Raw genomic sequence first — 23,386 nt, forward strand, 5'->3', positions numbered from 1 at the left:
GATTTTACAGATAAGTGAGATCATACACTATTTGCCTTTCTCCCTTTTAAGTTATTTCACTTAGCACAATGCCCTCCAGTTTCCTCTGTGTAGTTGCAAATGGTAGGATTTCTTTGTTACTTTTTTTATGGCAGAAAAATATTCTATTGTATATGTACATATTCCATTACATGTAGAAGATAAATAATATATAAAAATCATATATACACGTCACATTTTTCTTTATCCATTCATCCACTGATGAGTACATAAGTTGTTTCCATGTCTTGGCTGCAGAGAATGTGGGAGTGCAATGATCTCTTTGGCAACCAGATTTCAAATCTTTTGGATATATTTCCAGAGGAGGAGTTGCTGGATCATATGGCAGTTCTATTTTTAATTTTTTGAGAAACCTCCATCCTGTTTTCCATAGTGGCCGCACAAATTTACATTCCCACTAACAGTGCACAAGGAAGCCCATCCATTCTTGACAGGGCCATTGCATAGGAAATAGTCCCTCTCTCTTCCAGGCTTGGCCTCTTCCCAAACAGAGATAGAAGAGGTGCCTTCCACAGAATCCCATGCCCAACCCCGGGTAACTTGTAACTTCCTGCTGAAAAGCTGCCTCCTTCATCAGACCCTCATCTCTAAGTGGGCAGAGGCAGTTTTGCTCAGCTCGGAATCATCCCCAGCCAACATATTGCTTGTCACAGATCAAGTGACATTTCTTCAATGAATGAATAATAAAAAACAGAATACTTCAGTGTTAAAAAGAGGTGTTGGCACAGAGAAAGAATGGATTAAGGAACCGGGCGAGGCATGGTGGTTGTCACCCCATTAACCACTCTGTAGGCCAGCTGTGGAGCTAAACCTGGTGCCCAGAACTTGACCCGGCGCGTGCGCAGCGCTCTCCGCTCGGCCCCGCCCCAACCCCGCCCCTCAGTACTTCTCTTCAGGCCCCTCTACGGTCAGCAACCAATTAGGGAGAGGAGGCGGTCCCGGTTGGCGCGGTGCTCCTTGGGTAGTGTCCATAGTTACTGTTGCTAAGGCTCCCGCTCGCCGGAAGTGGTGGGATTCAGAAGTTTTGGGAACCTGAGCCTGAGAGAGGTCAAGGGTCAGTGCAGAGCCTGGAGGAGATGGTGAAGCAGACCATCCAGATTTTCGCGAGGGTGAAGCCTACTGTCCGGAAGCAGCAACAAGGGGTATGGGCAGCGAGGGCGCCGGCGCGGCGGGGCCTCCCAGGCAGGGGAGGGACGGCACGCGGGGCGCTAGGCTGGGGCGGGGGGGTCGCCTCAAGAGTCCTGCACACTCTGCCGAGGCGCCCGGGCCGCCAAGCAGACACCAGTGTCCCGCTGTCAGGGTAGACACCCAGGTCACTCTCGCCCAGCAGAGCACCCCCCCCCCCCCCCCACCTCGGGCGCGGACGCCGTGCACAGACCCCCTACGGGCCCCTGGGCACGTGTATTCACGCAGGGCCAACGAGTGCGTTTGCGTGTTCGTGCGCGCACACAGGGACCGCGCCTCAACCCGGTGGCCTTATCGCACCTTTCCTGGGAGCGGTGACGCAGCTCTGTATACTCTGCGCAAAGATGCGCCCAAACGTATGTTTCTCACCCGGGCAGAACGTGTCATCAAGAGATGCGTGTCCATACATGTCTGAGATGTTACAGATAATGTAGGTAGATACACACCAAAAACATATCTCTGTGGCCCTGCGCACAGTGGACCCTTAGGAATTTGTTGCCTAACTACATTGCATTGTGCAACACAATCATGAACCTGTGACGTATGCTTATTGCAGATGTAGATATTTTTGCATCCCTAAACAACGAATACACATACACTCTTCATTCTGAAAACGTTAACTGAGCATTTACTTGGTGCTTCCTCTAGTGTGCTAAACTCAGAGGTATGGAGAAGGTTAAGTCATTGCCCTTGCCATGAGCAGGGATGTTTGGTGTGCTTCTTAAATGCTTCAAAACCTGGTTTTTTTTCTCCCGAGAAAGAGCATGGTTGTTCTCACCACTCAGGTGTTTTGTCTACATTATCTCTGATTCTCAGGAGAATCCTGCAAGGTTGATGTCATTTTCCTCATTTTGTAGATGAGGAAAGAGAGTCTCAGGTAGATTAAATAATGTGGCCAAGCCATCCACTCAATGAGAGACAGAACACTGATTTTAATTAAGGACTTTTTATTCTAAAGTTCTTAGCTCTTCAGACAAAACTTTTTTTTGCCTCCCAAAGTGGAATAGGTAAGGGCAATCTGGGTCTTACTCATGAGTGCCTAGAATGGGTATATTATTAATAATATTTTATATCTACCCATATGTACAATGTGTATATGTGTAACAGTATATCATAATGTAGCATTTGCCTTGTGAAATTTATGTATTTAAAGCAAGAAATAGACATCTTTGTCATCATTGTCATGAACAGTTTTTCTACTCATAGAATACTTTAAGATGCATGAGAAAAGTCCAAAGAAAATACGTGGCTTTTTTTTTAAGGAATAAAACAGTGTAGAAAGAAACCATTGATATCTTCCCATTTTCTCTTCTATTATATTCACTTACAAGAAGGTTTTTAAAAGTGCATCATCCATACCAAGTGTTTTATATGTAAAGTCCCTATGTACTTCTTCAGACTCTTAGCCAAAAATATGGGGCTTGTCTACATAGATTCAGCAGTGGGAAGCAGGTGCTTCAAGATTGGGGGGAGGGGTGGGAGTGAAGGTGGGGAGGGGGTTGATAGAGAATCTTGGAGGTAACTTTGAACTTTCCCTTTTTTTAAAGTTCAGTGTTTGGGTATTTTACTGTGCCTTCTTTTGCATTTTTTTAAAAATGTTTATTTATTTATTTTGAGAGACAGAGACAGAGCATGAACAGGGGAGGAGCAGAGAGAGAGACACAGAATCCAAAACAGGCTCCAGGCTCCGACCTGTCAGCACAGAGCCCGACGCGGGGCTCGAACTCACAAACCGTGAGATCATGACCTGAGCCGAAGCCGGACGCTCAACCGACTGAGCCACCCAGGCGCCCCTCTTTTGCATTTTTTTAAGTTTATTTATTTATTTTGAGAGAGACCGAGAGCGTGAGTGGGGGAGGGGCAGGGAGAGAGGGAGAGGGAGAATCCCAAGCAGGCTCTGTGCTGTCAGCCCAGAGCCCGATGCAGGGTTCAAACTCAGGAAACTGTGAGATCATGACCTGAGCTGAAACCAAGGATGCCTAACTGACTGAGCCACCCAGGTGCCCCTTCTGCATTTCTTTGGTGAGGTCCTGTGGAGTGGATTGCTCAATACTCCAGGGAGTATTTGTGGGTCTCGTACTGTATTTTTATAATGGCATATTCTTACCAAGTTGCAACATTATGCACATACACAAAAATAAGAGAACACAGATGAATGCATTTTGAGTTAGTGTATCCCTGCTTTCCCTTAGACATCCCACTTTTTAGCACCCTTTTTGCTCCTGAGAGATGTATGGTTATGCAGCCTGTAACATTCACCCAAGAGAAATTCAAAGGTATTTTTCTTTCTTTCCTCTTCATTTTGGGGCTCCATGACTTCATTAGTCTTTTTCCTTCAGGCACTATAAAGTAAATGGTAATAATTTATGGAATGGTAACTTAGAAGCTACATTAGACAAACATCTGATAATTTTAGCAATCGCCATGCTTTTAATTTGTATAGTGCTTTTAATACATTTAAAAACATGGTTACATTTGTCCTTGCATTTCTTCTAATTGTCTTCTAGGTATAAAAATCCCACTGTGTCTCAAATTTAAGTATCGTTATGACTAAATGTAGAAAGTCCCTTTCTGGCTGAAAGGGACTTTTCTTTAATGCCTCAAAGAATGGCTTAATCAGAGAGGTAGAGGGTCACTCTTCTTATTGTAGTCGATGGTCCTTTCTGTCTTGTGAGCACTGAGTGTTACAGAATTTTTGAAAACGTGTGACTCACATTATAAGGAGTGCCTCACTCTTGTATGTTTCATGTCTTACACACCCCTTTCACTCACCTGTGTAGCCATTAACTTTTTTTTTCTTTAAGTGTAGTGCCCCACAGGATATAATTTTTAAGTGTCTCTTGAGAAAATCTAGCCATGGAAAGTCTCAGACCTGATGCCATTACTTTCTACAAATAATTTTATTTTACAGGATGACTTTTCTGCATGAATTCTTCACGTTTTAAGTGAGAGGGTTCAATAAAAATCTGCTTAGGAACATTATTTAGACTTTTGGGAGATTCAGGCAGGCTTTTACTTGTTTAAGAATATGACTTTTCCCCCATAATCAAGCATCTAAATGAGTCTTAAACAGGAAATATTGCCTGTCAGAAAGAATTTTATTTCCTGGTGAAAGACAAGAAGTCTTTTTTCAAAAAAAACGCTAAATCTAATGACTAACATTTTTTATGGTGCATTACAAAATGCTTCCATTTCCATGACATCATTTATCCCCACAGCAATCTTGTAAGGGAGGCAATTCTGTTTTCCTCATTTTATGAATAAAGGAACTGAGATTCGGAACGTGGTGGCTGGTCATGCAGCTGGTAAATTGAGCTCAGTGTTGGATGCAAGTCTGTGGGTACCAAATCTTACACTATTCTTTATTCCACATGACTTCTTTATAGGCTTGAGTCTTGATTTTCCTGGCCAGTAAATAAAGGAGTAGGTAACCAAGAAGAGAATCAGAGCATTTACGGTTGTAAGGGGGTTGGTGGAGACCCTTCATTTCCATATCACTTTAGAGAGGTTAAGTGATTCCTCCCAGGTCCCTTACTAATTAGTGGCTGAACTGGGAGGAGAACCTTGAAGGTGACATCAAAGACATGAATTACATATGTCTTTTGAAACCACATGTCTTTTATCAAATGCCTGAATATGTCTCACGGAAACTTGGGCTGCTTTGAATATAACTTGAATTAGAGCATTCTTGTGAGCTCCCTGAGAAGTCCCAGACCCAGTCCTTTGATCTGCCTCGGCCACTTTGTAAATGCTCAGAAATGCTTGTTGGTTGTAGTAAGATGTTAATTGCTGGCACATAATTCCAGAGCAGTACTTAGATTGATGTCCTGCTTTCAGAACTATTAGACAGAGACACTCAAATGCTCAAATTGGAATATTAGATCATTCAAAGGTGAGCTGAGCTTGGGTAGAGCACCAATTTAGGTTTTACTTCTTTTCCAGTTCTGTATATTTGTTTGAGTCTGCACACAATTCAGAGGCGAAGTATCCAAATTATACTATGCTATGGTCTATCTTGAAAGTATAATTTTTGTACAATCACAGTGCCTATCATGATAACATGTTCATAGTTCAAGCCTTAATTTTACCGTGATATGTTCATTGGTTGTCTTCATGTTTGCAGATTTATTCCATAGATGAAGATGAAAAATTAACACCTAGCTTGGAAATTATCGTACCTCACGATTTGGCAGATGGATTTGTGAATAATAAGCGAGAAAGCTACAAATTTAAGTAAGTTTATCGTTCTCTTTCATTTGTGTTTCACTATGGAACTCTTGTGGTGCATTAATATGCACCGTGAAAGCATTAGTACCATTTCTCAGGGGAGAGTGTAGTGTGGTTCTCGATCTCCTCCAGTAGGTAGATTTCAAATTGTCTTTTCATTGCTGTGCCTACAGTTGAAAAGAGGGTGTATTTCTCTATCCAAGATGCTGTCCCAAGATCCCAGCCTTTCTTTGCTGCATCTGCTTATCTAGTGTTGTCCTTTTCCTATGTGGCCTATTATGGTTTGACACTTACAGGAAGCTCAGTGTAGGACTAAACTTTATTAAAGTCAAGGACTTATGTGCCCTGTATAGATGAACCTTCTTCACAACATAAATGATATGTGGACCTCATATGCCCGTATGTATGCTCCATATCGGTATTGTCTAAGGTAGTGACCACTAGCCCACAGGTAGCTCTTAAGCACTTGAAATGTAGCTGTTGCCTGAATTGGGATGTGCTCTAAGTATAAAATAGATCAAGGAGTTTTGAAGGCTTAGTGTGAAAAAAAAAAAAAAAAGAAGAATGTAAAACATCTCAAGAATTTTTTCATATTGATTGCCTATTAAAATGATAACACTTTGGGAGGCGCCTGGGTAGCTCAGTCGGTTAAGCGTCAGACTTTGTCTCAGGTCATGATTTCGCGGTTTGTGGGTTCGAGCCCCGCATCAGGCTCTGTGCTGACAGCCCAGAGCCTGGAGCCTACTTCGGATTCTGTGTCTGTCTCTCTCTCTACCCCTCCCCACTTGTGCTCTGTGTCTCTCTCTCTCATGAAATGAATGAACATTAAAAAAAAATGGTAACGTTTTGGCATATATTGGATTCAAAGCAGATTATTAAAATTAACTTTACGTGTTTCTTTCTTAAGAAAACAGTGGCTACTGGAAAATTTTAAATTACATATATACTCACATTTATGGATTGCATGATATTTCTTTTGGACACTGCTGAACTGTAGGGATCAGGTGCAACGTACCCAACAGCCACCCCTAGATTGTCATCAGTGCCTTTGGTCCAGATTCTCTTTGAGTAGCCAGTCTTTGAATTGGGGCGGGGGGGGGCGGGGGGGTTGGTGTGGTTTGGGCTACTTCGTGCTGCCTTTATTCTGTAGTTTCAGATTGTGCTGGTTTCTTTCATGCCTACTTTTGACTTTTAAAGCAGTTTGAGCCCAAGTTAAAGCCATATTTGATCTCTGCCTGAATTTAGAGAGTGGATTTCTGGGTCCTGCTGAAAGAATCCTAATTGCTGTCTTGCATTTCTCTCCAGGCTGCTTTTTTTTTTTTTAATGTTTATTTATTTATTTTGAGAGACAAAGAGAGTGGGGGGAGGGGCAGAGAGAGAGGGAGAGAGAGAATCCTAAGCAGGCTCAGTGCTGTCAGCGCAGAGCCCAACATGGGGTTTGATCTCATGAACCATGAGATTATGACCTGAGCTGAAACCAAGAGTCAGACGCTTAACCAACTGAGCCCCCCAGGTGCCCCTCTTCCCAGGCTATTTGCACGGGCCCTGTTTTAATAGTTTCTGCTCCTGAGCTTTGCATAAAACCCATCCAGATATTGTTTATGGTTCTCTCTTTCTCTAATTCTTATTTATTCCTCTTTATTTATGTATGTCTCGTGTAAGTTCTCTTTGGTCTTGACAGCTTACCCTTTGTGCCTCATTTATATATTTCTCCTCCCACCTGTACCCCATCTGCTTGTGTCTCCTTGTATCATAAGCAAAGGTGGGATCACTAGCACGTGGTTGCAGAGTGAGGTGGTCCTCACCCTGTCTTTTTGGCTTCCTGTTGCCTTTCGTTGTCTTCTTTAAGGAGTAGGGTTATAAAACATGACTTATTTTTTGTGAAGCGGGCCATTTCCCACTGATGTAAGCATGCTGTAAGCCTACTTGGGCTTTCATGACAGCTGGGCAAAGACCGTCTCTAAAAAGCCACAGTTTGCTGAAACAGTTTATTCAGCATGATTCTATGTGATTGTTAGGAAGCGATTGGCCATGTCTCTATCTATGCGCCCTTTCCAAAGTATTTTTTATATTATGTAGGTACAAATAGTGCCTTTAAACATGTTCATTGAAAAAGTGTTATTTGCTGGGGCACCAGCTCAGGTCATGATCTCCTGGTTCATGAGTTTGAGCCCTGCATTGGGCTCTGTGTGGGACAGCATGGAGCCTGCTTGGGATTCTCTCTCTCCCTTTCTCTGCCCCTTCCCCACTTGCACACACTCACTTGCACTTTCTCTCAAAATAAATAACAAATAAGCTTTTTAAAAAAGAAAAAGTGGGGCACCTGGGTGGCTCAGTCGGTTAAGCGTCCGACTTCAACTCAGGTCACGATCTCGTGGTCTGTGAGTTCAAGCCCTGCGTCGGGGTCTGGGCTGATGGCTCAGAGCCTGGAACCTGCTTCGGATTCTGTGTCTCCCTCTCTTTCTGACCCTCCCCTGTTCATGCTCTGTCTCTGTCTGTCTCAAAAATAAATAAACGTTAAAAAAAATTAAAAAAAAAAACAAAAAAAGAAAAAGTGTTATTTGCTTATTTTTAAAGTTTATTTACTTCAAAGGAGAGAGTGAGAGAGAGCATGAGTGGGGGAGGGGCAGAGAGAGAGAGAGAGAGAGAGAGGGAGAGAGAGAGAATCCCAAGCAGGCTCCACAGTGTCAGTGCAGAGCCCAATGTGAGGCTCAAACTCACAACTGTGAGATCATGACCTGAGCTGAAATCAGAGTGAGGTGCTGAACTGACTAAGCCACCCAGATGTCCCTATTTGCTTATTTTTAATCCTCTTATTCATTCTTTCTAAGTCTCTAGATTAAAGATATTGGCTTTAGTATTTTAAATAAAGAGATTAATCAAGTATTTAACTTTAACCCATGTTCGGAGGTAAATATTTCAGCATTTTAAGGGTGTTTTTTCCCCAGAAAATTCATTCATTCAATCAACCAATATTTATTGACCCTCCACTGTATGCCTTATAATGGCTAGGAATACAGCAGGGAGCGCAGCAAAAGCCCTGCTCCCATGGTGCTTACATTTTAATGCGAGGAGATGGTTAGGCAGATCAGAAGTGCAGTATATATCAGAAAGTGTAAAGTGCCATGGAGAAAACGTATGTCAGGCTGGGGAATAAGGAGTGCCGGGAAGAGGGGCAGCAAAGGGGAGGGATGGTTCCAGTGTTCATAGGGCAGTCAGGGAAGGTGTTATAGGAAGCTGCTAGTTGAGCTTGAAGGAGGGGAGGAAGTCAGACATTCAGCTAACTGAGGGATTGGGATTCCAGGCAAAGGAGATGCGAAGAGTGAAGAGCGAGTCCCTGAGGTGGGAGAGTGCTGGCATGTCTGAGGCAGAGTAAAGGGATCTGTGTGGCTGCAGGAGAGTGAGCAAGGGGAAGAAAGGGGAAGAAGAAGGTTAAAGGGGCGACAGAGTGACCAGATCGTAGGGAGCCCTGTAAGTCACTGTAAGGATTCTTTTGGGGGAGAAGTCATCGTAAGCTTTTTCTTCCCAAAACGTTATGGGAAGGTAATGGAGGGTTTTGAGCAGAAGAATGAAATAATTTCACTTACATTTTAGCAGGATCATTTCTCCTGGCATGTGAAAATAGACCGTAAGATTCTACTCAGACAGCTGTTTCAAGAGAGACCAGGCAAGAAACTATGGTAGCTTGGGCTGGAGTAGTAGCAAGTGGAAATGTTGAGAAATAGGTGGATGCTAGATGTATTTTGAAGGTTAGAGCTGACAGAGTTGGCCGATGGGTTGGATATAGAGTGTAATGGAAGGAGAGGGGTCAAGGGTGCCCTAAGGGTTTTGGACTGAATTTTCGGAAGGATGGAGTTGTTGTTTGCTAGGATGAGGAGGGTCAGTAAGAGCAAGTTTGGGACGGGAAGAGATGAGCATGTGCCAGATTTGCCCTGAAATTTACAAAGAGCCTACGCAACTTCCTGGTAAGTGAAAGGACCTCCAAGGAATCAGGACACTTAAGGTTTGTCTCAGGGAGCATTATTGATTAGCTCCAGGGCCATGCGTAAATTGCTTTATCTCCCTGGGCCTCAGGTTCCTCCTCTGTAAAAGATTCCACCGAACTTCTTAAGCTCTGTGGTTCTATTTTGTTCTTCCGTGGTTTTCAGAAGCTAGTTGATCATAATGGCTCTTCAAATTACTATGTAACTACATTATATAAAATAAAATATTTTGGGATGATGATATTTGGTCTTTAATTAACATTGTATGATTTATTGAAATGCCTGCCATCTCTTTGCATGGCGGTGGATGTAATTCCTATTAGGGAGGTGGAGTTGGGAATGGCTGATTGATTCCCTCAGGCATCACCAGCCTGGTTAAAGAAGCAAATTGGCCTTATCATCATCATCCTCAAAAGCGCTGTTGGGTCTGTGCTCAGGTGAGCATTTGAACAGCCATGTCCCCGGTGTTAGGTCAGCATTCATATCCGAAGGGGTGCACCTCATGGGTTTTGAGTATTCTGGGCACAGTTGGTAAGTACTACTGTCTAAGATAAAATCTTGCCTGCAAAATGACATGGTAGCCAGAGGGTCTGACAGTCTCTCTTTGTATGGTTTCATTGTTTGCTTCTTCAAAAGGGAGGTTGAGAAGCTCTAAGGAACTTTTGAAGTTAACGTTGATTAAAGACAATGAATTTCATTCCATTTAGATTTCCCACCCATCTCCAGGCATCCTTCTGAACTCCTTCATAGTGCAAATAGTCCCACATTTCATGTAGTCTCTACTGTAATTGAACATGTGTCCGACTCACTTGTGAGTCACAAGTGAGACACGTAGACCAAAGGTTCCTAAGCCACTCTGAAAGCTGCTTCAGATGCCCTCAACATGTTTGTTTTACAGGTTTTGCTTAAAGCCACACCACCCCTAATTTTGATTTTGAACAAATTTAAATACGCAGGAGAGGTAGAAGAATAATGTGATTGCCTCTCCTCTACGCTTGGTGGAGGATTCACCAATTGTTAACATTTTGCCCTATTTGTTTATGCTTCTCTTCTTTCTCTCCCTTACTCCCCCTCCTCCTTTCCTTCCCCATTTCTCTCTCTCTTACTTTCTTTGTGATCTTTTTTTAATGTTTATTTATTTTTGAGAGAGAGAGTGCGAGTGGGAGAGGGACAAGAGAAAGAGGAAGAGAGAGAATCCCAAATGGGCTCCACGCTGACAGCAGAGAGCCTAATGCGGAGCTTGAACTCACAAACTGAGATCATGACCTGAGCCAAAATCAGGAGTCAGACGCTTAACCCACTGAGACACCCGGCACCCCTGTTCATGATCTTGTAATGAGGACCATACTTGCTGGTAGCACCTTCCCACACTATAAAAGAATATTGTGTGTCTCCTACCCAGGTTTCCCACTGTGCCTGTGCCCCTGTACCAAGCTCAGTGCCATTGGGAGAAGAGCAGCATTGACACCATTCTACCTCCCCGAGGCCCTGGCCTGGCCAATCTGATAAAGCCTTTTCTTTGCAGGACAGGTCTGTCTTCATTTACTTTTTGACTTTTGATTCACCATCAACCAAATGGGACAAAACTATCCTGCAAATTAAGTCACTGAGGCAGCGCCCATTAATGGAAAATCAACTTCAGTTCACGATTTTAAAACTAAGTTCTATAATCATACATTTCACAGCTGTGTTCTTCCCTTACAGGTCAGACATCAGAAGTTCTTTGGGTGTTTACATCCTGTTCTTGGGTTTCCATTTCACGCACTTATCTGGATTTGAATTTGATGCCAGTTGCAGACACTGTCCCTCTTGAGACCTAAAGAACACACAGTTTATTATTTGGTTCAAAGCTGCTGCAGTTTTTCAGAGGGATTTATTGTGCAGATCTTGTCAAAGCAATACTGTTTACCCACCATGTGTATACAGGGGTACAACAGTGCAGTGTAGTTGGGACTACAGGGCAAACATTGTGTTAGGTTAGGTAAGCCCAGTGATGTAAATATGGGGTCATTTACAAAGCTTTTGGGAAAAAAGTATTAATCCAATTGTGTTTGAAGCTCAGCCTTGAAATAATCACCACTCTCATATTTGCAGATTTCAAAGAATTTTTGATCAGGGTGCAAACCAGGAGACCATTTTTGAAAACATTGCCAAACCAGTTGCCGAGAGGTAGGATTTCCTATGTTTTGTTCGATGGGTTAGTGGTTTTCATCTTGTCTTCAATTTTCAGATAATTGTGGTAATGTCCTTTGGTGTATCAATTATATACTCAGGCTACAGGGCATGTCATGATGATAGTATTAATACCTTCTATCCATGTAGCTGTTTGTTTTAGATTTAGAAGCTGAGCCTCAAGACAAACCAGTGAGGTAGACAGAATAGCCATTATTACTCCCATTTTTTTTTTTTTTAACGTTTATTTATTTTTGAAACAGAGAGAGACAGAGTATGAACAGGGGAGGAGCAGAGAGAGAGGGAGACACAGAATCCGAAACAGGCTCCAGGCTCTGAGCGGTCAGCACAGAGCCTGACACGGGGCTTGAACTCACGGACCGTGAGATCATGACCTGAGCCAAAGTCGGACGCTTAACCGACCGAGCCACCCAGGTGCCCTTATTACTCCCATTTTAAAAGATACATACCTCTCTGAGGATTGGAGAGATTAAGTGACGTGCTCAGGATTGCATGGCTAGTGGTGGTGGACTCCTGGGTGGTTTTCTGTTAACTGCAGGGCTCTTTCATCAATACAGCATTTCAAACATATGGTTGGAGGGATGAAGGATGAGGTATGGGTGACACGTGGGAGGCCTACTAATGGTTGACCCAGCTGTACCTCAGTGTAATAACTACTTTTCAAAGCTTGGTCCTTAGTTCTTACATCCCTTGTGTTTCTACGTATTTAGACAGTTCTAGGCTACTGACCGTTGGAACCAAGCTCACATGAGAATACCCAATAAATCAGAATGCCATTGTATTAGTATATATTGGCAAAGTCTCTTTGGGACCAGACGCTCAAAGTCTCTTTGGGACCTTTGGTAAGCACGGTCTCCTCTTGTAGGGAATCTGTATGGGAAACTACTACTACTTAAGGTTATTTTCTGATCCTGACATTAGTTGGATAATTTTGATGATCTCATAATCCCCAAATACATCTGTCTTTATGCTTACAATAAAAAATGTACAGACAGTCCCCAACTTAGGATGGTTCAGTTAATGATTGGTCAACTTTAGGGTGGTGTGAAAGTGATAGGCATTCAGTAGAAATCCTATTCTGAATTTCGAATTTTGACCTTTTCCCGGGCTGGGGATACACAGCACAGTGCTCTCTCATGATGCTGGGCAGAGGCAGCGAGCAGAGCTCCCTGTCAGCCACATGATCACAAGGGTCAGCAACCAATGCTCTTACAACCATTCTGTCCCCATATAACCATTTTGTTTTTCACTTTCAGCACAGTATTGAATAAATTACATGAGGTGTTCAACACTTTAGTATAAAACAGGCTTTGTGGTAGATGTTTTTAGCCACCTGTAGGCTAATTAAGGTTCTGGGCACACTGAAGGTGGGCTAAGCTGAGCTATGATGCTCGGCAAGCTAGGTGTATTAAGTGCATCTTCAACTTAGGGTATTTTCAACTTACTGTGGGTTTATCGGATGGAACCTCATTGTAGGTGGAGGAAGATCTATACCTGCTAAATAGACCCATTTTTAATTCCACTAATCGGTGTACCCTCTCCCACAGACATTGCTGGAAACTCATTGTCACCTTTTGTCTTTCAAACTCCTTTGTTTTATGAATCTTAAACTAAGTCTGTCTCTTTTAATACAATCTTTCTCCACGGTGGGTGAAATACAGTTGAGTAGGCTTCGGCTATTTTAGTTGCAGTCACAGTTCAATAACCTCTTTAGGTTAAATTCAGATCTCCTTGGCGTGCCTGGGTGGCTCAGTTGGTTAAGCCTCTGACTCTTGATTTTGGCCCAGATTATGATCTCGTGGTTCAGGAGTTGAGCCCCACATTGGGGCTGTCAGTGCGGAACCTGCTTGGGTTTCTTCTCATCTCCTTTCTCTGCCCTTCCCCTGCTCATGCTTGTGCGCGCGCGCGCTCTCTCTCTCTCTCTCTCTCTCTCGCAAAACAAATAAACTTGAAAAAAAATTCAGGATGTCACACTTGTCTAAAATTCTCTTCCTTTTAGTCATCTTTTGGGTTATGTCATTTTTCAGATAGCTGACCTTATTTTGAAATTTCCTAAAATCATTCAGGGAGGGAGCCTTCATTTCGGTTTCCTGGATGTCTGGTATTTCTTCTCATTACTAATGAGCTCTTCCATCTTGAGCCCACCTCCCCTCCAGCTCTTGTTGGGTCTCTGGGCCTGGAATCATCTTCCTTCAGAGATCTGCATGGTTGTCCTTGAAGTCTTGCTCCTTTGTCAGCTTCTCAGGAAGGCCTTCCTTTATTAGCTGCATTTGAAATTGCACTCCCTTTCACCCTTCCCCATTTTATTTTTTTTAGCACTTATCACCATCTGACATACTACCTAGTTGGGTTGTTTATTAGTGTTCTGGTCCATCCTCCTCTAGAACAAAAGCTCCACAAAGGCTGGGATTTGTTTTGTTCACTGACTGGACAATGACACCCAATCCGATGATGATGAGATTTCAAGAATGACAGGCATTTTCATCCAGGCTGCCCAAGTTGTTCCTAGTGGAGCCTGTCTTTCAGCAATAGGAAACATTCCTCTTTGTCCTTTTTAGTACTTACCTCCTTGTATCCCATTTTTCCTGAAAATATTTTTGCTATTTTATTTTTTTCTGTTAGCCTTTATCTAGTTTATCTTTCTCGATCTCTTAATTCAACTTCCCTGTGACCTTTTGTTTTACTCTCTAAGTAAAAAATAGCTGGCCTTTGCTTTTCAGCCACACTCAGAGCCCCTGACCTGTACTTGGCTATTTGAACCTGTTTGTATCTGTTATGATTATGATAATGATGTTTGGAGCCATTCTTCCGATTTTAATTTATTTTTTCCACTTACCATACTTTCCATTTTTTCCTCTTTTGCTGTTTGCTGGTTTGACTGTACTTGCCACTGCTGCTGATATCCATTTTCTCCCTCAAGGTGTACGTTGTACTTCAGCCACTCCAGTGTTGTTGAAGTTCAGATATTTAAACTCATTCTTTTGTTTTGTTTTGTTTTTTGTTTTCCCCTCAATATCTAAAGTTTCTCCCCTTGTCTGTCTCTCACTTCGCACACTTTCACTTTGCCTTTCCTCCTTTTACAATCTCCAGTGTTGGGACCAGCTGGTAACTGCATTCTGGATTGTTGTTAATCATTTTTATCATCAGCCTTTATTCGTATTTATCTCTGAGTGAATATTTGTTTCTTTGCTTATCACTGTTTCTTATACTTATGTCTACTTCTTGGATTCCTTTTGAGTATGGCTGGTAATCATCCTCTAATAATTTCTTAGAGAGTTCAAGACTGGGGAACTTTTGGAAGCTTTTCATCCCCTTTCACAGTTAAAATGGAATTTGGGTATACAATAATTCTAGCTTAAACATTCCCTTCTCGTGGGGCGCCTGGGTGGCTCAGTCGGTTAAGCGTCCGACTTCAGCTCAGGTCATGATCTCATGGTTCATAGGTTTGAGATCCACGTCGGGCTCTGTGCTGACAGCACAGAGCCTGCTTGGGATGCTCTTTCTCCCTCTGTCTCTATCCTTCCCCCACTTGCTCGCTCTCTCTCAAAATAAATAAATAAACTTAAAAACAATTTCCTTTCTCTTGTAACTGTGAAGACACTGCTCTATTGCCTCTTTGCCAGCAGTGTTGCTGAAGAGATGTCAGTGTCAATCTGTATCTTAGTTCTTAGGAAATGCCTTTTTTTTTTTTTTTTTTTTTTTCCCTTTTCTGGAAGTTTTTAGGATGTTTGGATTTTGTTCTTTTTTTAATGGAATTTCATATCAGTGAATCCCTTGATAGTCTAGGTATGGCTCTTTTTTCATGTATTCATGTATTTTTGTCTCATTCAGCCATTTCTGTCTGAAAACTCTTTACATATTCAAGCTCGAGTGTTAGGTTATCACACTGTTAATATCTTTAATAATTAACACAATAATTCCCTTCCCTCCAACTTATTTTTGGAACTTGCTTCTATAACTAGCACTTCTCTCCTCCCAATATTATAACTGTCCATTCATAGTCCCCATCTCTTTGTTTTTTGGTTCTGAGTCCTGAAAGAATTTGTTAGCTCAGTGTTTTATCATGGTAATTTCCTTTTCAGCTGTGCTTTTCATTCTTTGTCACCTGCCTCTCACATTTTTAATTTTAGCAATTTTATTTTTCACTTCTAGGAGATAGAAACAAAGTCTGTTCTTGTTTATTGATATGATATCCTTCCTTTTCACTCTGAAGACAATTATTATCTTCCTTTGAATTGGCTTTTTTTCTATATACCTTTTTTTTTTAATGTTTATGCTCTACTATTGCTTTCCTCATATTTCATATTTCCCTCAGATACGTATTTCCCTCAGGTACATATTTCCCTCAGATATTTGATGCTTTTAAGAAATACTTGCTATTCCCCCATGAAGATTAGTCTTCAGGAATACATGCTCAACAAAAATCCAGCCACTCAACTCGGCCCTTTGAAGGCTGTTCTGTTGGGTTAACCCATTGTAGCTTAATCCTGGTACTGTATACAATTAAAGCTAAATAAAATTAGTGCTATTTCTTTCCAAAGTTGTGTAATTCAGGAGCCTTACTAATTTAGACTCATCTTTTCCTACTTAAGTCAAAAAGTGACGTGATTGCATGACTCCAGAACTGCATGCCAGTGGTGAGAAGTTATAAAACTTTACATTTGTGTCACTGGAAATTAAGTAAAAGAATCCTTGTGGTTAGTTGTTTATTATTTAGTACATCCCCCCTAGGAAGCATTTTATCATTCTTCCTCTTTTGAACTTTGATTTTTCTGAAATATATCCTATGCAAAATCAGCCTTTTATCATATTAATTCACTCATTGGTTTTGGACTAATTTTTTATAAAGATAAAATTTAGTAGGTGTGCAAGTGTGTGTAGTATATGGTATTGCACCATATGACAGAGCTTGTAGTTTTTTGTTTTTAATTTTATTATTGAAGTATAGTTGACATACAATATTATATTCATTTCAGGTGTAAGGAACTTGTGATTTTATTTGATATCTCACTCAGTGTTATTCTTCTCAAGCTGGGGTGCATCTATCTTGGGAGGATGTGGTGGTCTATCAGGGGATGCCTGAAGCCACAAGCCAAACCTGGCATATCATCCTGGAGGGTGAATCATCACCTGGAGGGTGAATTTTAGTGAAAAATTTAAGGAGAGAATGTTGAAGTCTAAACTTTTCTGAGGTCCCATCATATGCACTTGAAATTCAAAAGAATCCCAGGTCTTTGTGGTGCCTGGGTGGCTCAGTTGGTTAAGCGCCCGACTTCGGCTGGGGTCATGATCTCATAGTTCGTGGGTTCGAGCCCCATGTCAGGCTCTGTGCTGACAGCTCAGAGCCTGGAGCCTGTTTCAGATTCTGTGTCTCCCTCTCTCTCTCTGCCCCTCCCCTGTTCACTCTGTCTCAAAAATAAATAAACAGCAAAACAAAAACAAAAACACACAAACAAACAAACAAAAAGAATCCCAGGTCTTCAGCCAATCTTATGTGTTACCTAAAAGCTTGGGGTGTGGGAAATTTTATGTGCAGTGAGTGCTTTTGGAGCAATCTGGAAGTCTAGTGTTTTAGAGGAACGCGGTTTGACCAAAACGAATAGGGTGCACACCGTGAGGGGGACTGGTTGTACCAAAGACAGAGGGCCCCATAGCTGGGCCTGGATAGCCGTAGCACCTGCAGTGCAAAAAGTCCAGCCAGGCTCGTTTCGGAAACGCTATTAGTCACTCTGAACCAGTTCTTCTAACCTTTGATTTCACCAGGGTTGAACAACACCAAGTGCAGCCTTTCAGTTTGAGTAGAGGTTGAAGGGAAAAAGCAACCTCCCAGGGTTACAACCACAGACTTAGAGAAGGACTTTTGAGAGTACTTGAACCTGCTGGGGTTGGGGGGGGGGGGGGGGGTTGGGCGGGGCAGGGCTTGGGAGAGGGCATTTTCTTGTGGGAGGGACAGCCCACACTCCCTCCCAGTAGGGCCAGGGCCACGCCCCTCAGGGCTGTAGCTGTGGCTCTAAGAAATAGGTCCTGGTGCCGATGCTGTTGGTTGTATAGCTTGCCCAGTCCTGCTGCATGAGCAGAGGCAGGGAGGCCAGAATGGGGTAGAAGAGAAGGCGCAAAAGAGTACTTACACACACAAACTGAAATCTTATTGTGGACTCATGCTTCTTCCCCCTCTGGCTCAAACAATGTGGCATCAGTGGAATAATCTGATTCCGGCCTCAGCCCTGTGACAAACTTACCCTGAGACTCTGGGTCAGACCTGTCACTTCTGAATCAGTCATCCCTCGGAGAAAGGGAGTGCAGAACACTCAAGTTTACAGGATTATTTTGAGGCTGAAAGAAATATGTACTATGTGAACTTCGACACCTTCTTCAGTCTAAGTGTTGAAAAAATTAGACATATGTACTCTTCCACTTTAAAAATATGTCCAGTAGCTTATGGCTTCAGACCAAGATGAAGTAAACACACTTCTCTCTACTCCTTTCACTAAGTGTAAGTAAAAACTCTCGGCATTATATGTAAAAGAAATATAAGAAGATTCTGAGAAGGTAGACTGGCCAGGGGACCTCCAGACCTGAGGAATGACATGGGTGTGTGTGTGCGTGTGTGTGTGTGTGTGTTTTGCCTCATGTGTCCCAGACTAGATGCTGGCTAAACTGGCAACCCAGAAACACCAACAGGCTCAGACAAAAATGGAAAGAAGTCTGTTCTCTATACCCAGGGGACCAGGAAAGGGACAGCCTAGTGAGACAGAAACTTTTTGAGACTAGTTGCCCTGCTCCACCCAGATACCATGGAAAAATCCCGCCGCCCTACCCCAACAGCAAAGGCCTGGCTACTCGAGGCACCCCATCCCCCACTGTCAGGGTGGTATCAGAGGAGTGGGAAGACTCATCCCCATGTGGAGGTAACAGCTTCTCCCTCTCCCTCTCCCTCCCCCAAGTTGTCATTGGAAGACACATGAGATCCTGGGGTTCACCACCAACCAGCAGTAACAAGGCCTCCCTCACCCTGCTGTGGTATCAGTGAGCAGCAACCAGGTGCCCCTCCCTGTCCTATCCAGGGGCGTGACAGATGAGGCCTAGAAGGGAGCCTGAATTCTCGCCTCCACCCACAGGAATGAGGGCCCCCCACAAGTGTGAAGACTGGGTGGGGAGCCTGGGCCTTCACCCCTACCTGGCAGTGGTGAGGTAGCACCTTGCTGCTCCCACTATCATGTTGTCAGAGGAGGCATGCCAAAAGAAGATTTAAGTATATTCGGGAATCTCATTAACATCATACCTAAGCTACCCAGGATACGTCGAAAATCATTTATCAGATAGGAGATATCAGGAATCTGGAAAATATCAATTTGCATAAGAAGAAATAATCAACAGATGCCAGTATGTAGATAACATAGGTCTGGAATAATCTAGCAAGGATTTTAAGCAGCTATCACAAAAATGCTTCCATGAGCAGTTATAAACATGCTTGAAACACATGAAAAGATTTAAAATCTCAGCAAAAAAATAGAAGATCTAAAGGAGAACCAAATGGGAATTTAGAACTGAAAAGTACAATAACCGAAATAAAAAGTTTGATGGATAGCTAACCAGCAGGAGGGAGAGGTCAGAGAAAAGAATCAATGAATTTGAAGCGGTAACAATAGACATTACCCAATATGGACAATAGAAAGAAAATAGGCTGGAAAACAAAATGAAAAACCAAACCAAAGTGAACAAACCCTCAGGGACCCGTGAGAACTCTAGCAAAAATCTAATATTCATGTCATCAGAGTCCCCAAGGAGAGGAGAAAGAGAGCAGGGTTGAAAAGTATTCAAAGAAGCAATGGCTGAAAATTCCCCAAATTTGGCAAAAGGCCTAAATCTAGAGCTTTAAGAAACTGAGCAAATCCCAAACAGGATCAACTCAAATCCATTCTAGGACAAGTTATAGTTAAACTTCAGAACACTCAAGACAAAGGAAAAAAACCTGAAAGCAAAGAGAAAGAAATGATACCTTACCTATAGGGGGAAAAGTTGAATTATGGAGGCTTTCTCTCTCAAAATAAATAAACTTTATGTTTTTTAATTAAAAAAATTTTTTTAATGTTTAGTTTTGAGAGAGAGATACACACAGAGTGTGAGTGGGGGAGGGATAGAGAGAGAGGAGGACACAGAATCCAATGGAACTCAAGAGCGATGGGATCGTGACCTGCACCGAAGCTGGATGCTTAACGGACTGAGCCACCCAGGTGCCCCAAGTAAACTTTGATAAAAAGAGAAAACTTTAGTGTCATTTGTTCTTCTATTTAGTAGATTTGGTAATCTAAATCATTAGACTAGAACTTCTCCCCCAAGGGACTCAATAAAGTTAATTCCATTAGACATTCACCAAAACATCCCTGCCAGTAAACACTTTATTTTTCTCAATATTGGCTTTCAAGCAGCAAACATTGGTTACCACCAAATTAGACAAGAACCCACTGGCTCCCACAGATCTGTTCAACTTCTGGCCACAGTTTTACTTCACCAGATGTGTTGTTCACAAACACGTACCTGTGCTTGGTGCCATTTCTTGCTATGCTGAAATTTCCTGGTAACATTACGTTTCTAGCTTTTGTGATTTCACCATTATTCTTAAATTCAAACTTTTAGCTGTAGCACTTTTAAAATTTTATCCGCAACTGAGAACATGACTTTGTGCTTAAAACCAGGAACACGTGTCAGCTTTTAAAACCCACTGAAATTATAGAAGGTGATGATCTTGAGGTGCTCCACCGAAATCTTAATAAGGGAGAGGGTAATAGTGCCGTGCCACCTGCATTTAGTGAGCTTGCAGAGAGCATGGTAGTCCACCGGATAGGCATAGGTTATATACCAAAGATGCACGTTTAAAATAATGAAATTTACTACTGGAGGTAAAACAAATGAGTCTAAATCCGGATGTCTCTTCTTAGGAGTGACCATACAAGAAATTGCATGAAGCCATTATTTTGCACTGATGACTGTAAGTTAAAGCTATTTGTGATTCACTTGATATGATACCACTAAAAATGGTCTGAGAGTTATATGAAGCACTTTGGCTGTGGGGAGTCTGAGTTCTCTGACAGAGCAGAGACATGTGATGAAAATCACTGGGTCTGTGGTAAAATAAATAGCATTGCTTAAATTAAAAAGATGATAAAAGACACTGACCAGTGGATCAGAGGTGCTCTCGCAGTGATGTGTTTCCTTAGCTAGAAGATACGTGTCTTATGCTGGCAGGCCTCCTACTAACACAGATCTTGAGGGGCGCCTGGATGGCTCAGTTGGTTAAGCGACTGACTCTTGATTTCGGCTCAGGTCATGATCTCATGGTTCATGAGAGAGAGCCCCTTGGGCTCTGTGCTGACAGTGTGGAGCGTGCTTGGGATTCTGTCTCCCTCTCTGTCCCTCCTCTGCTTGTGCCTTCTCTAAACAAACAAACAAACAAATATTTAGAAAACTTAAAAAAAAAAAAAAAATAAAGCAGATCCTGAGGCTAAGATTCGTGTGAAGGTAGTGTATTTGGGAGGAGAGCCCAGGACACATGAGCAGGGGAGGAGGGAAGTGAGACAGTGAAGGAAAGGAAGCCATCATTAGGTATGTGAAAAGAGTAGGTGACCACTTTGGGCAGTGGGGACTCAAACCCACTGGTGTTCTCTGGGAGACTGCAAAGAACATGCTTCAGGGCTGTCCCACCCAAGAGCCAAAGCAGCTCCTCTGTGTGTAACCACGCCCATCCATTATTGGCTGAGGGCCACTTCCGGGGTGCTAACACCTCGGCCCTTGTAGCTTCACCCGTACATGAATTAAACAAGCATGGCACACAGGGTAAGTGTGTGGGCAGAGAGCCACAGGCTCTCGAGGTAAGAAGCCATTTGCGTGAATGGGCACAGGGAGCCTTGAGTAGATAAGGGTGCGGGTACTGCTAACTTCTGCACTGCCCACCCACATTTGTGCTCATCGTGGCCTGGAAATGTCTGGGCTGCTCTCCTCAGAAATCACCCGAACAGGGAAACAGATTAAAACGACACCCAAAAGGGACACAAAAACTGGTGTTAATTGTGACTACATTTTATGTAAGATTGAGTTCTGAAAACATTGTGGCACCAGAATGGAGAAATTACCTGTGTGTGTTCTTCCCAGGATTCCAAAGTTCACATACTCAGTATCATTTTGTGCATCAGTCCTTGAGGAGAGTAGAAAAATTGCCTTGTCCAGAAGTAATAAAAAACATTCTTTTTTATATTGTTCTTTCTCAGACACAAGCGTGTTCCTGGCTCAGGGCCTTTGCACTTGCTCCTCCCGCTGCCCGGAACTCTCAATCGCTCCTGTCTTTACCTCCCTGTCCTGCAGGTCTCTGCTCAAATGTCTTCTCAGTGAGGCCTTCAGTGACTACACTATGTAAGATGACAGCCCCAGCGGCCCCATGCTTACCCATCCTGTGCTCTCTTTTTCTTTGTAGCGTGTAACACCGACACAGACTAGACACAGTGTTTACTTGTTACATTTGTTTATTGCCTGCCTCTGCCCACTCAAATGTGAGCTTTGTAAAGGCGAGGACTCTTCGTCTATGTTTGCTGCTGTGTCCCTGGCTCCTAGCACACCATCAAGTATATATTGGATACTCAACGAATAATTGTTGAGTGAGAGGATCGGTATGTAGAGGATTATCCTTCAGGGGCTGTAGCCTTCCGTTTCTTGCTGAATATGATGTGATGAGCTTTGTTTCTTGTAAATGGGTTTTACTTTTGGTTCCTTCCTGCGGTGTTTCTTGGACAGAGGCCTTTTCAGTGAAATGAAAATAACCCGATGGATAACTGCTTTTTTCTTGAGTCTGGTGGTTCTCAAAGTGGCCCCTGGACCGGCAGCATCCATATCACCTAGGAACTTGTTAGGAATGCAGATTCTCCGGCCTCACCCAGACCTTCTGAATCAGAAGGTTTTGGTTTTTGTTTGTTTATAAAGGTTTGTTTATTTTTGAGAGAGACAAAGAGAGAAAAAGCGTGAGCAGGGGAGGGGCAGAGAGAGAGAAGGACAGAGGATACGAAGCAGGCTCTGCTCTGAGCGCAGAGCCTGGTGTGGGGCTCGAACTCACAAACCACAAGGATCATGACCTGAGCTGAAGTCAGACGCTTAACTGACCGAGCCCAGAGCATTCTGTTTTAACAAGGCCTCTAAGTGCTTCTGTTATACTAACTAAAACTCAGGTTGGAGATTTCATGACCTAAGGGTACTCATTGCTATCTTTCTTTAGTGGTATCTTTCTCAGACACCTGAGATGTACTCCAAACAACTTTACAGTTCTGAAATTTTGGCGTTTGTTTATAATTTAGACCCCACTTATTTCTAAAATAAGTGGAAGCACCTTATCCTAATGCCAGGGCAGGCTTCCTGGGTGTGAGCTCCCGGGGGCAGGGCCCCCTGCTTAGAAGGATGCCCGTCTTGGTTTAACACTCTGTTGTCAACACTTACAAGACAATTAAAAAGTAACAGGGAAATCAGAAACTATTTGGCTAAGGTAATTAATTAGTTATGATTAGTTTTCAGGAATTTAAACACTTTCTGTAAAGCAATAGTTGTGGGAGACTGTGTAACACATCAAGACTGGGGACTTTGTCTTCCAACTTTAATACTTGGTAGCTGTGTAGGTTTGGGCAACTTACTGATTCCGTGTCTGTTTTTCATCTGTACCTGGGGAAATGGCACCGTAATAGCTACTTCATTTGCCCTGATGATCAAATGAACTGGACACA

General features: G+C 42.8%; 1 protein-coding gene across 2 annotated transcripts in view; it reads left to right on the plus strand.

Annotated features, from left to right (window-relative positions):
- Positions 1-1,013: 1,013 nt before the first annotated feature.
- The window catches only part of KIF6 (kinesin family member 6), a 385,916-nt gene continuing 363,543 nt past the window's right edge, over positions 1,014-23,386 (plus strand). The window contains exons 1-3 of one of the 2 annotated variants that reach the window (XM_019457020.2): positions 1,015-1,181; positions 5,348-5,457; positions 11,529-11,603. In XM_019457020.2, coding sequence (XP_019312565.2) covers positions 1,116-1,181; positions 5,348-5,457; positions 11,529-11,603 — 251 coding nt within the window. In that variant the 5' untranslated portion in view covers positions 1,015-1,115. Of the gene's footprint in view, positions 1,182-5,347; positions 5,458-11,528; positions 11,604-23,386 lie in introns of both variants that reach the window. The other variant, XM_019457021.2, reaches the window with a different exon arrangement.

This window comes from Panthera pardus, unplaced genomic scaffold, assembly GCF_024362965.1.
Source record: "Panthera pardus isolate Hobbes unplaced genomic scaffold, ASM2436296v1 HiC_scaffold_17, whole genome shotgun sequence".
In the NCBI taxonomy this organism is placed as follows: Eukaryota; Metazoa; Chordata; class Mammalia; order Carnivora; family Felidae; genus Panthera; species Panthera pardus.